General features: G+C 34.4%; 1 protein-coding gene across 2 annotated transcripts in view; it reads right to left on the minus strand.

Moving 5' to 3' along the window:
- LOC136026156 (microprocessor complex subunit DGCR8-like) overlaps positions 1-14,785 on the minus strand; it is a 73,955-nt gene that overhangs the window by 21,009 nt on the left and 38,161 nt on the right. For both annotated transcript variants that reach the window (XM_065702461.1, XM_065702470.1), the window contains exons 5-8: positions 14,419-14,683; positions 11,257-11,407; positions 7,580-7,830; positions 1,364-1,560 (exon numbers count right to left, since the gene is read on the minus strand). In XM_065702461.1, coding sequence (XP_065558533.1) covers positions 1,364-1,560; positions 7,580-7,830; positions 11,257-11,407; positions 14,419-14,683 — 864 coding nt within the window. The remainder of the gene's footprint in view (positions 1-1,363; positions 1,561-7,579; positions 7,831-11,256; positions 11,408-14,418; positions 14,684-14,785) is intronic.

The following is a 14,785-nucleotide window of genomic DNA, read 5'->3' on the forward strand; positions in this document are numbered from 1 at the left end:
CTGGAAAAAAAAAATACGAATATCAACATTTTTGTAGATTGGAGCTTGAAACTTCTGTAGCGGGGTTATCTGATATGCTGAATGCGATGATGTGATTAAGATTCTATGACTCTTTAGGGGGTGTTTCCCCCTATTTTCTAAAATAAGGCAAATTTTCTCAGGCTCTTAACTTTTGATGGGTAAGACTAAACTTGACGAGACTTATATATTTAAAACCATCATTAAAGTGCGATTCTTTTGATGTAACTATCGGTATCAAAATTCTACTTTTTAGAGTGTCGGTTACCATTGACCTGGGTCACTTCTCACTACAGTTCGTTACTACGAACTGTTTGATGATCGATCTTTTCTATAAATTATTTGTACAGAGAGGAGCAATGTCAAGAGCTCAACGCACTTTTTAGGTCCCAAAACGTAGCCAAGGCCAACCAAAAAAAAAAACTTCCCATTTTTCTGTTAACAACACTCTGTTCACGTCTACCAAATTATCAAAGAAATCTTAGCCTTTTTTTTTATGAGTAAGTTTTTCTTGCATTTGCTTTATCGTTTCGGTTAAAGAAAAAATGCATCAATATTAGATCAGATCTATACTCAAATATTTCACGATCTATAGATCAATCTATAGCTCGATCAATAGATCAAACACTTCATGACTGTAGTACCAAGCAAAATGGAAAAAGGAAACCCAGACATGCTTGAGTTGTAGAAAAATGATGTTTTGGACATTAAAGATCCAAAAACAATCATCAGAAGAAAATCCTGTCAAAATCTCTATAAAAGTTTCTAAAAGAATATGCAGTGAAAAAATATGTTTTAAAAGCTTTACAGTTATCCTGATATTTCCGAGTTTTCCATGAAAATATTCGTAAGAACAAACAGATGCAAATGGCTCTTTACTAACTCGGATCCTGTCGGATTCGGATCCTGTCGGATTCGGATCCTGTTGGATTCGGAGTCATAGCTTCAATAATGAAGGAAGTGATAAGGGAATAATAGTGAATTTCACCAGGTCGGATAAGTAATTATATATAAGTTTGTTCAATACATGTTATGGGTGGGAAGTCACACATCTGAGGACAGACTAGCGGCTGTTTTTAGATACCCTAACCACTTCTGGGGGCACAGAAGAAACTATAGCGGAATTAAAAATTAAGTTAAGAAAGGTAAGTCTATGGTTAGCTTGTTTCGTATAGTTTAATGGTCTATCACTTGATTGTTTAATTTAATGAAACTATAAACTACGTCAATTAAGTTGACCTTAATTTTAAATCCAAATTAAAATAAAATAAAGTTAAATTGAAATTTAATTTTTAACATTAAAAAAAGGTAATTTATTTTATACATAAATTTAGACGGAACTTACACTTAAATCTTCAGATAGAAGTTTGGGGACATGAGATCCTTCAGTTTCTTTAATGAAGTCCTGCATCTGGGGAATCAAAATCTCCAACGCTTTCTTAGCAGCTTCTAATTTGGCTATTTTCTTACTAGCCCCTTGCGCAGCTCCATATTTGACGTTGTCAATCGATATAGTGCATCCATAAGGTGAGGAAGAATTTTCTAAATGAAAAAAAGGAAGAATATTAGTTGGGTACGCAACAAGAATATGGGAAACTTCCTCTGTCCAACGCAAAAAAGGGAATAGACGAATTGAGCACCTCTTATGGCTTTAATAAAGAAAGTACCCCTTACATAATAATAAAAGATTTATAAATAAGGCAAACTAAATCGTCAGAGAAAGAAAATGACTACGTGGAAATTGATAAGGGATGAAATCAAGTTTTTGAAATAGAAAACTCGTAAAAGTAAGGCTGTATCCAGAGAAGGGGAAGGTCACCAGGTTTGAATCCCCCCACCCCAAAAAATGTTGAACTCGCAAAAAATAACAAAAGTGTATATAAACGAATTTTTCATACATTTTATAAAGTTTAATTAGTACCCCCCCGCCCAAAAAAAATCCCGGATAAAGTCTTGATATTGGACCAAAACTAAACCACTTCTGCAAAAAGGACACAAGACAGGTATTTTTGTATGGTTTTCTTTAAATAGCCTGTGTTTTGTAAACAGAATTCAACTTAAAAATAATGATAATCAGCTTAATTTCAGAAAATTTCAGGTTAAATCCAAGGATATTCAGACCTTAAATTAAAATGAAAATTGCAATGAACTAAAATTCATGTTGTTTTGAAGCTCTCTAGTTCCGATAGGTCACATTGGACAACGATTGTACTATCATTTTCGTGCTAAATTCGTACTATCTTTTTCGCGCTTTCGTGTTCTCTATTGGCTAAAGTGCAGATTTTGTTATAACTATTGTATTAATAAAGATTTGCTTTAACTTACATATAGTGGCACTAGCAGTATATAATTCCTTTTAAACAAGAGTTAAAGCATTTGAGCTTTCTTTTTCTTATATTCCTATTTTTAGATAGACATACTTCAACAACAACAACAAGAATTCATCAAACAAATAAAATGCAATGATCCCCGGAAAGACTCTATGGCCTACAAATAAGGGGGGATATGGGGTAAATAATATTCAAACACTAATTCATAAGTAATAAATAACAAAATGAAAAATATATAAATAATAAAACATAATAATTTCTCATGCTCCTTGCCCCTCATAGAAAAAGAGTTGGCAACAGAAATATCAGTCAAAATTAGTCAAAGAAGGATCTTATTTAGCTATCAAAGAAATATAACGGTTTAAATATTTAAGACATATATTGATATTAATGTAATAATGTAAATATGGCTTGTCAGAACAGACATGCCATTTTTCTTATATTATTTTAAAGTGCTTAGTAGTGCATAACAAAAAGGGCTTGCCGGAAAAGGCAAGACATTTTTTTATATCATTTGGAAGTGTTTAGTAGTGCATAACAGCAAATTGGCTCAAATTATTACTACGTAGTAGCCTAAGAATTTTAGTATAAACTTAAATATCTACCACAGCATCACGAACAAATTACTTTTTTAGTTAATTTTCAATTGTCCTGTATATTAGTTTGTTTGTTGAGAATCCTCTGTGTTTTGTAGCATGAAGGAATTACGTGTCTCAGATCATTTCGGTCACTGAGTTTGTAAACAATTCAGTGTAAGCAGTATTTTTCATTGTGTGATTATGAATGTGTAAATTCAAAGTTGAATCCAATGTGTAAATTCATATAAAAAGACAAGCAGCACCTAATAAGACAATGGACACAGTGCGACAATCAAGTTTAAAAAGGTTAATTAAATCAGGTTAATTAAATGAACTAATTAAGATTGCGAAGGAGATTTAAAATCAAGAAAAAACGTTACCTAGCAGTGCTTACAAATAACACAGTTCAAATAGGGATACATTCTTTTAATAGACAGTGAAAAATTCTGGATATTTCGATCACATATACAGTGACCGTCACCAGTATAAATACACTTTCCGTATAATATATACTATTTATAGTATAAATAAAATCTTGTTGATGTATGATGTCTGTGTCCCCTATGGGCATTAATATATTTACTTCATTGGTCACGTCACCCTCCATATGACGTAGGTATTTTCAAAGACCATACTGCCTTTCCATTATTCATTATCTATTAATAGGATTTGTCCCTATTTCAATTGTTATTAGTACGTCCAGGAAAAGCTGTCTGGTCTTCGAAAATACCTACACAGCAATACTTGTCAGTACTAAATCGGTCTAATAGCAAACAAATACAAATAAAACTGAAAAAAACGAGCAAAATACTGCTTTTTAATACCCTTTACTTTTTGAAAAATAAAAGTACATCTTTGTAAATAATTGTCATTTAGTTCTTTTATGGGTCAAAGTCCATGAAATTCACACCAACCACGTAAAACTCTCATTATTGGACACAAGTAGGGCCATTATAGCTGAATACCAATTCTTTTCAGGAAACCAACGGTCTGCCTGATGATCCCCCAGCCACTTTCTTTGCTAATATTTAAAAGGATGTCAATGGCTTTTAATGTTGGCTGTAGATTACATTCACTAGCTGTTATTTTAACATTTACTTCTGTTGCTTTCAATGAAAGTGCAAACGATGAAGCTTCACAAATGTGGCAGAGTCTGCAGAACAGAGTCTTCGGAATGGATTTTCATCGGGACTACCTAGAGGAAGGAGCCCCCCGCCAAGAGTGCTTAAAAGAGTTTTGTTCAACACCATGTTACTATGTGGAATTACTTCTCTAAGGAAGTTATCCCAGAATAAGCGTATCTTAGTTTCTTTAATAGAAAGTATAGTGGATTTCAAAAAAAAAAAATATAATTGCCACGATTAGCAGCATATCCTCAGGTGATGACGCCATGTACTCTGCTAAAAAAAGCTCTCAAGTTCAACATTTAAGAAGATTGATCAGCATTATCAAAAGGTGGAGTCCTCGATGCCCCTCACGTATTTTGGACTACCTATTGATAGAACCATGAAGTCTCCTCGAGACGGACTTATCAGCCATTTTATAAATTAAACTCGTAAGGCATACGGAGTGCTTGTACCGTGCAAATCGAAATATAATTGACAGTTCTTAGCCCGCCTCTATTCAATTTTTGTCAACCCCCATCTTCTTGCACTTTCCCCTTTTTGGCCCATTTTTACAGCGACCGATGTGAAATATATCCGATCAATTTATTTTGAGTATTCCAAGTTTTTTTCTGAAATTACCACTTTGGATTAGAAATACTAATGTTGTGAAAAAATATAGTCTCACAGAATTAGTTCAGCGGGTAAAAGATCGGTTTGCGGCGGGCTTGGATGCTAACCATGGTTTATACCTTGCTATGGTGTAATTTAGTTTGTGGTGCCTCGTGTGTTGTATATATTTAGTTAATATGGATTTATCGGTTTATCTATGTAGGCTAATGTGGATTTGCATTTTTCTTGCTTTCTTGTTTCCTTTTTGTATTATCTTATACTCCATTTAAGACAACCTTTTTTTCCCTAAAAATAGGAAATAAATTTATTATCATCATCATCATTATGTTTTTTATGTTCCTGCTGGCGGGAACAAGCTCTAGCAATTGGAAACTAAGCTTAGCGACATAAAATAAAGAGTAAAAAAAAACGACAAAAAGACATCCAACGAAATAAAATGAATTTCCTTATCTAAATTTCGTACAGCCAACTTTATATTATTTCTGACTTCTATATTCTGTTTTATGAAAGTTTTGTAATTAAAAATGAATCAATTTGCAGGCTACGAGACCGTTTCGTCAGTACGTTACAATTAAATGTTTCCTACAGCCACTGCACTGGTCTATAAACCAATTTGTATACGTAAGCTCTCAAGTATAACTATGGTAAGGACCATGTTGTGTTAAGAACTTAAGTTCTTAAGTAGAAATGAAAAGTGTCGTAAAGGTTTAAAACGAGCGTTTTTTACGTATTGACTATTGTAGTCCTTCGATTTTATAGGTTGTACCTGTTGGAACTAAAAAGAACATTCAGCTATATACTGAATATAGGCCGATTTTGTTGAAATGAAATAATAGGAAAAATTAAAGAGCAGACAAAGTTACCATTAAATGTTTCCAACAGCCACTGCTCTGGTCTATAAACCAATTTGTATGCGTAAGCTCTTCAGTATAACTATGGTAAGGATCATGCTGTGTTAAGAACTTAAGTTCTTAAGTAGAAATGAAAAGTGTCGTAAAGGTTTAAAACGAGCGTTTTTTACGTATTGACTATTGTAGTCCTTCGATTTTATAGGTTGTACCTGTTGGAACTAAAAAGAACATTCAGCTATATACTGAATATAGGCCGATTTTGTTGAAATGAAATAATAGGAAAAATTAAAGAGCAGACAAAGTTACCATTAAATGTTTCCAACAGCCACTGCTCTGGTCTATAAACCAATTTGTATGCGTAAGCTCTTCAGTATAACTATGGTAAGGATCATGCTGTGTTAAGAACTTAAGTTCTTAAGTAGAAATGAAAAGTGTCGTAAAGGTTTAAAACGAGCGTTTTTTACGTATTCATTATTGTAGTCCTTCGATTTTATAGGTTGTACCTGTTGGAACTAAAAAGAACATTCAGCTATATACTGAATATAGGCCGATTTTGTTGAAATGAAATAATAGGAAAAATTAAAGAGCAGACAAAGTTACCATTAAATGTTTCCAACAGCCACTGCTCTGGTCTATAAACCAATTTGTATGCGTAAGCTCTTCAGTATAACTATGGTAAGGACCATGTTGTGTTAAGAACTTAAGTTCTTAACTAGAAATGAAAAGTGTCGTAAAGGTTTAAAACGAGCGTTTTTTACGTATTCATTATTGTAGTCCTTCGATTTTATAGGTTGTACCTGTTGGAACTAAAAAGAACATTCAGCTATATACTGAATATAGGCCGATTTTGTTGAAATGAAATAATAGGAAAAATTAAAGAGCAGACAAAGTTACCATTAAATGTTTCCAACAGCCACTGCTCTGGTCTATAAACCAATTTGTATGCGTAAGCTCTTCAGTATAACTATGGTAAGGATCATGCTGTGTTAAGAACTTAAGTTCTTAAGTAGAAATGAAAAGTGTCGTAAAGGTTTAAAACGAATATTTTGTACGTATTCACTATTGTAGACCTTCAATTTTACAAGTTGTACCTGCTGTAACTAAAAAGAACATTCAGCACTGAATAAAAACATTCAGCTAGATACTGAATACAGCCCGATTTAGTTGAATGAAATAATAAGAAAAATCAAAGTGTAGACACTAAACATAGAGCCACATTTTTTGGAGTCAAGGAAACTCCATGATATAATTCACATGTTTTTGCGATATTTTTCGGACTGTCCTTGGATGTCAACTTCAACAAAACTGAGTTACACACAGGTTACATTTACGATAAAATCCTCACATTGCCTATGAGCTACGAGATAAGTATACCTTTAAAATAGATTAAAATGAATTATTTTTAGGTTTATGTACCCTTCGAAACATACACAAATTAAACTGAGTCAAAAATATCTTAGGAACAGGACAGCCGTGCAGCGCTTATCAAACTTCAGTGTATTATATGTATAATATATAAGTATAATATATAATATAATATAAAAAATATATATTCAGTATAGATATGAAATATGATATGGCTTCGAAGCTTTCATTTGAAGACACTGTAAAGACACTTGCTTCGAGGAAACCACGTAAGATTAAGTTTTGGTGAACAGCATAAGATTGATTGTATACAATTTAAATTGTATATGTATTATGTCACCAATAAAATGATATTATGTGGAATCTTAACGACGAGTTTTTCTTGGACCTTATTGTAAATATTGGGATTTACGCACAAAAATATATTGATACAAATAAAATGATTGAATAAATATACAAATAAATAAATAAATTCTTCAGAGAAGTAGAATAAACATAATTAGATTTGTCGACTGGGGGGACCAAATGCCATTCTTGCCCCAGGTGCCGACAGGTCTAGATTTGTCCCTGTGTAGATGAAGCCAACTAAAGAATGAAAGCAAAACTTTGTTTTACATTGAAACCATAAACAGTATTACATAAAAATACAAGGTCAAAAAATTGCATAGGGGGAATAAAATTTTAAATACAGGCCTCCTTACCTAGTTCGGAGAACTCGTATTTCGGTAGCTTTCTAATAATGTGCTGTGTATATTCATGCAAAATACATATATAGCTTTTTCCATTGGGGTTCAAGATCCATTCTTTGTTATGTTTTCTCCCTTTCTCCTGGGTATTTAATTCTGGGGCAATCTGAAACCTATAAACGCGCTTGCCACTGGGACCTGTTGGTACATCTAGCATCTCTTCTCCTTTTTCCTTTTTGGTAAAATTTCGACGAGCTTGCCAGGTCCTAAAAAGTTGAACAAAACAAATACTGATATTAATAATATTTAAAACATGCCATCGAGCCCTTAAGGGTTGGGGGGCTAGATATGTGGTTTAAAACACAAAACAAAACGAGTATTTATAGCCAGCAATTATAGAAGATATGGAAGTGGCTTACGACTCCTACAGTGAGAGCATTTCAAGTTCTAGAAAATGAATATAAATGAAAAGATAATCGGTTTGAATACCGATTACACATCATAGATGAAATTTAAAAAAAAAAGATAATAAAGCTTACGAGGATTAAAAAAGGATCAAATTATGGATAAACGTAAAGTATAAAGAAAATATACTGGGAAAAAGTGTGCTCTTGGAGTAAAAGCCGCTAATGAAAAGAGAAAAAACAAGAGCCAAGAGCTCGTATGGTTATCGATTTTGCTGTTAGAGGCACTGAACTCGCCAAAGCACTAGAATTCTCTCTAACTCCCCCAAAGAGATCAGATCTGGTCCAATTATGTCAATGATGTATCTAGAACGTATGCTTATTCTCGAACTCACCAAAGCACTAGAAATCCCCCCAACTCCCCCAAAGAGATCAGATCCAGTCCAGTTATGTCAATCACGTATCTAGAATTTGTGCTTATTCTTCCCATCAAGTTTCACCCCCTTCTCTCTGCCCTAAGCGTTTTCTAAGATTTACGGTTTCCAAGATCTCGTTTCCCCCCTGAAAATAAAGCATCTGAGTCATGAGCTATTTCTATATATCAAGTTTCATTAAGATCCGATCACCCATTCGTAAGATAAACATACCTCAATTTTCACGATTTCCCCTCCCTCCAGCCCCCCTCCCTAGATGGTTGAATCAGGGAAACGACTGTTATCAAGTCAATGCGTGCAGGTCCCTGACAGGCCTACCAATTTGCATCGTCCTAGCACGCCCAGAAGCACCGAACTGACCAAATCACTGGAATCCCCCCCAACTCCCCCAAAGAGAGCGGATTCGGTCCGTTTATGTCAATCACGTATCTTAGACTTGAAATAATTCTTCCCGCCAAGTTTCACCGAGATCTCTCCACTCTAAGCGTTTTCTAGGATTTCCAGTTTCCCCCTTTAAATCCCCTGAACATCACCGGGTTCGGTCAGGAATTAAAATGAAAGCTCTGAGACACGAGGCCCTTCTAAATATAAAATTTCATCGATATCTGATCACCTGTTCGTAAGTTAAAATACCTAATTTTTCGAATTTTTCAAATTAGCCGTCCCTCCACTCCCCCTCCCCCCGGATGGTCGAATCGGGGATTAAAATTTAATCTGGTCTGGTCCCTGATACGTCTGCCAACTTTCATCGTCCTAGCTTATCTGGAAGTGCCCGAACTAGCAAAATCGGGGCTGACAGACAGACATAAATTAGGATCGCCATAAGGCATTTGGCCAATGGGCAAGCACCATAAAACACTAATTTTTATTTTATTATTATACGAGAAAAAAAATAGCCAAGCAAACTAACGCAAGTTAATAAATAAAGTAAAATATTTCTTAATAGTAAAAAAAATCTAATTTTTAAACATAATTTTGCTAATGAAGCAGTTTTGATACATCTTTAGAAGTTGGATTTAATAGATTTCAATCTTTTCAAGTAAGCTTCAATCCGAAGAGCAGAAAAACCGTCCTGCCTTGCTACTTCAAAATTGAAGGGAAAGGGATGATCAGAGCCCATTTTGTGCCACAAAATCATATAGTTAAAATCCTTGCAGCCTATTTTAAGTCCCTAATCATAGAGATTGAAAATTCTTGTTGGATTCTGGTTCAAACAAGGTTTCCATACCTAGTTTTCTACTAAAGAGTTACATGTAGGGGGCAGGTGTAAAGATTGTATTGGTGGGACCACAAGCTCGCGTTAAGACGGGTCTACAATCATACATACTGTAAATCTTTGCAGGATCCCAGTACAGACAAGATGAAATAGGCCTATCATTCTTCTAAAAAGATTCTTCTAAAAAAGGTACTTCTTTCAATTTTCAATCGAATGAGCTCCTTCCAAAGTTACTACAGCAACTCCTTCAACACAAAGTGCCTTAGTGAGAAAAAAAAGGATAAAACATTGCGCCAACATCGTTCTTTACTTAATCATCTCGTTCTAACTTTTAAATTATCGTTCTAAATTTTTTTTCAAGGTTTGATACGTCCCAAAAGTTAATAGAATTCAAATAACTTAAAAGATGCAGTATACAGTAACTGACATTAACTGAAAGTTCGTATACACTAACTGAAAACCTTTCAGATATTAATCTATTAATGGCTTCAATACCAAAGGTGTAAGTACAGGCTGTATAAACAAGTTACATGTAGGGGGCAGGTGTAAAGATTGTATTGGTGGGACCACAAGCTCGCGTTAAGACGGGTCTACAATCATACATACTGTAAATCTTTGCAGGATCCCAGTACAGACAAGATGAAATAGGCCTATCATTCTTCTAAAAAGATAGTGGTTGGAGGGGTTGGACAGGAGTGGGCAAAAAGTCACATATCAATGTATGTCTTTAATAATACAGACACCACAAATCTTTGGATAATTCTTCTTCAAATAAGATATAACATGCCCACATATTTTCCACACACTTGACATGGAGAGGGAGGGAGGTATTTAGCGGAAATATATTAACTTGACTTGGAGAGGGAGAAGGATATGGGGGGAGCCACTTACCGACTCTAAAAACATATTCTGAAAATCGTTCCATAGTTTTATCCAAACATAGTGCTACATGCCAACCAGTCTACGAATAAGGTAAGAGTGAGGGAAGGGGGGCAATTGCAGTTCAGGCTTTTTTAAGCAAGTAAGGATTTGATTTGTTTGTGTACTGAGTAGATGTTTCCAAAAAGAACAGAACTTAGCTCATTTATGCAGAGATTCGTTATCCTATCTTCCTCTTCAAGGTATACTTTAAGATATACAAGGTATAATTCTTCGAAGTATTCAAGATCGAGGAGAAATATAACTTTTCAATTTCCCTAAATGAGGATATTTTGGTGGATGTCAAATTTCTTTTACTAGGACTCGCAAATAATTTTCCTGGTTTGAGGAGGGGCGGGCCAGAGTGTGATATTTCAGAAGAAATATAAAACAGTTTTTGTAACTTCACTCAGCAAATTCTTTTAACTCTGAATATACCTCTGAGGCCTTATAAAAAGGAAAACAATATTTTCGCTTCAGTCTTTTTTGTTTTCTGTTGATTACCATAAAAATGTTTGGCCAAAAAATATTTAAGGTCCACATATTCTGCAAAACCCTTGCTACGTTCCAGCAACAAACCAAAATCAGTGGCATAGAAATACAAAAGAAGACACACAGAAAAAGAAACCTCGGCGTTGCTCTTGCAACAGAGCTGCCACAAATTATTATGATGGTTCGCCGGAATCATAAGATTCAGGAGAATAAGAACAAAAAGCTTACTTAAATTTCCTGCATTCATATTGTCGAAAATCCATTAATTTTGAGCAATATTCTCGAAGTTGTTCCGAGGTGACCGCATACGTTTTGCAGATATCTTCTGGCACTGGAACATTCAGCTTGCTAATATCAGGTTTGACACTTCTACTCGAGCCTGCAAATTTATATAAGCAACTATTTGTCGCAATGCTGATAAAAGAAATAAAAAAATCCAACTAAATCTTTTACTATCTAAGAATCAGCATTAAATAAGAAACAAATATATCTAGACCTCATTTTATTTTTAGTTCGAACAAAATGTTGATTTTTTTTTCTAGTTCGTTACATATAAATCAATTTTGCACTAATTAAGACAATTTAGTCACCTCATATACTGCGCAAAATTTGAATTTCATAACCTAAACACTTCTTCTTCACACAACTTCACAATTTCTGCAAATTTGTCCAAAAAAATGGTGTTGAACCTTTGACCAACCAGAGACACCTTTTGTAGATGAGCCATGTTCCCTGTTTGGTTTCAAAAGAGTAGTTGGAGTAGCAATAGTAATAGCATTATCAGCAGTGTCCTCGTAGTGCCTTTATTTCAAATGATCTTTCACCTAAGCATTCCCTGAAAGTTCCAATTCAGTACACTAAGAAATTCCTGAAAAATGCCATTTTGACAACCTGTATGTCTATACTGTGTTTTATTTAGTCTAGCTTTTCCCTCAATATTCTCTTAAATATTCCTATCATACCCTTAACCTCAGTAGTACTAGTATCATATTAATAGTAGTAGTATTATTACTGTATTAACAGTAACAGTAGTAGCAATAGCAACATGCATGACAATTTGTATCTGTACATACAGCCCGCATGACAGTATGACTGTCTGAAAGAGAAGTAGTGGTAGCAGTAATAGTAGTACTAGCGTGCAGACATAAAATTTCGGGTCAATGGATCATACCCGTCATCATTCTCTGAAAGTTCTAACTTAATACATTGATTATTCTTCTGTAAAGCCCCTTTGACAACCTCCTAAATACATACCAAAAGTCAAACATGCCCCCCTTTTTCAATAAATATGATAGGGAAACAATGTGTGAATTGCAAACTTAGACCTCTGGGCCCGAGAATTTTTGGGGGTTGCCATCCCCAGGGATATAGTTGTTGGACCTTTCAACTAAGCTGATCAAAATCAATATTTCAAAATTTTGATTAGATGTGTTAGGAGTTAATGGGCATAGGAGGGGAGCTGTTTACCCTCCAATCCCTTGTGACTCTTAAAAAAGGTACTTCTTTCAATTTTCAATCGAATGAGCTCCTTCCAAAGTTACTACAGCAACTCCTTCAACACAAAGTGCCTTAGTGAGAAAAAAAAAGGATAAAACATTGCGCCAACATCGTTCTTTACTTAATCATCTCGTTCTAACTTTTAAATTATCGTTCTAAATTTTTTTTTCAAGGTTTGATACGTCCCAAAAGTTAATAGAATTCAAATAACTTAAAAGATGCAGTATACAGTAACTGACATTAACTGAAAGTTCGTATACACTAACTGAAAACCTTTCAGATATTGATCTTTTAATGGCTTCAATACCAAAGGTGTAAGTACAGGCTGTATAAACAAGCTTTTGTAAATTGTGCCCATTTTAACATTTGATATCCTTACCATCAAGTGATTTGAACTCCGGCCACCTAAAATAGAACCCATATACGGTGAAAGAAACTATACGAGAGTCCATATCAAGAGGGGAAGAGGGGAATAAGGTTTGAAACCCTTCCCCCAAAATGCTTGTCCAACTAAAAAAAACATTGCAAACAAACAAATTTTTGATGTATTTTTATATTTTTCTTTGAAACCCCCCCCCCCGGAAAAAACTTCCCGACAAAAAAATCTTATAAACGACCCTGAGTCTACACAATAGAAGTTACAGTCACAATGTCATTCAAAGTGCCTTTTTAAGTGACTGTTTTGGAGATTTGAATAGCATAAATCCATCGAGACTGCTTCAAGGTTATTTCTAAAAATTACAAGTTTCGCAAAATCACCCTAAAACAAGCTAAAAGAAAGAAATTGATTTTAATCTAGTATTAACTTCTGTCATTCAAATCTGAATGTTTTGACAGGCTATGTAAAACTGACACAACCACATATATTCTAAAAGATTAGGTAAAATTGAGAATTCATCTTTTAATGGAAAAGACATTCATAGCAGTTTTAGGTAGTGGTTGACGCCATATTTAAAAAGAAACATTGAAGACCAAGGCTGTATTCAAGAAGGGTTACCAGGTTTGTGCCCACACAACCCCTGAAATTCTTGTCCGGTTCGGGAAAAAGTAACAAAATTGTATTTGAAATTTTTTTGACAAGTTTTGTAAAGTTTTTTGTACCCCCCCCCCTTTTTAAAAATACATCCTAGATACCGTCTTGTGTCCTCACTTATTTATTCTGGTGGTTCAACAAAGTAGCACTGACAAAAAATATGATTCTAACTTAAATCTACATAACTCTGAAACTTTCAAAAGAAAAACTATAGACAATCGTAGTTTTCATGTATGGATAGACCTAAATAAGCACAGGGAGTAAAAAATATTTAATTTTAATACCCTTGGTTCTCTAAAGAGTAAAAAGGTAAAATAAAAACTACCCGAATGTTTCATTGGCCTTTCTAAAATTTTCTTTTGATGTAACTGAAGCAATTCCGCATTTTTTACTACCAAGTTTGGCATCTTCATTGTCCGTGAACTCTTCTGGAGGTTTTTTATTCAGGCAATTTCGCATCTGAAGTTTCTCCACCCCTACAATTTATGGAATTTTATGGCCTCCCCCTAAAAAGAAGAACCTGGATATCACCCTGTGGGTGACAATAAAAAAAAGCCAGAGAAAATTACAAACAGCTTTTAAAGGTCCAGCTTTCTGTTGAAGGAGTAGTTTTCATTCAGAAAGCGCTGTGAAATTTGACTATTTAGCTTCGCTCATTTATTCTGGTGGTTCAACGTGGCAGAACTGACAAAAATATCACATTACCGTAAAAACTTCTAATTTTGATACATCCAAAAAAAAGGCAATAGAAAATCGCTGTTTTCAATTACGAATAGGCCTAAAATGGTTGCAAGGAGTAAAAATTGCTTCATTTTAATATTCTAGGTGCTCTAAAGAATAAAACAACAAAACAAAATTACCCGAATGTTTTAGTAGCCTTTCTAATAGTTTTTTTTGCTCCGGTGATGTAACTGAAGCGACTGCACCATTTGTATTATCAAGTTTGGCATCTCCATTTTCAGTTAAACCTCCTTGAGTTTTTTTATCGGACACTTTCTCGTCTGAAGCTTCTCCATCCGCCACATTTTCGCTATTCGTTTCGTATTTATTCTTTTTGGAATGCTCTTCTTCTTTTGCTGAACGGTATTGGAGACATGGTATCGCACATAAGGGAATGTTGTGTTTCTAAAACATAAAAATTATAACAATCAATCAATCAATTGGTTGTACTAAAAGACTAAAGAGCCAGTTAACCACACATTTTACTCTCAGAGGCAAGCTTGTGCT

The sequence above is a fragment of the Artemia franciscana genome, chromosome 1 (assembly GCF_032884065.1).
Source record: "Artemia franciscana chromosome 1, ASM3288406v1, whole genome shotgun sequence".
Taxonomy (NCBI): domain Eukaryota; kingdom Metazoa; phylum Arthropoda; class Branchiopoda; order Anostraca; family Artemiidae; genus Artemia; species Artemia franciscana.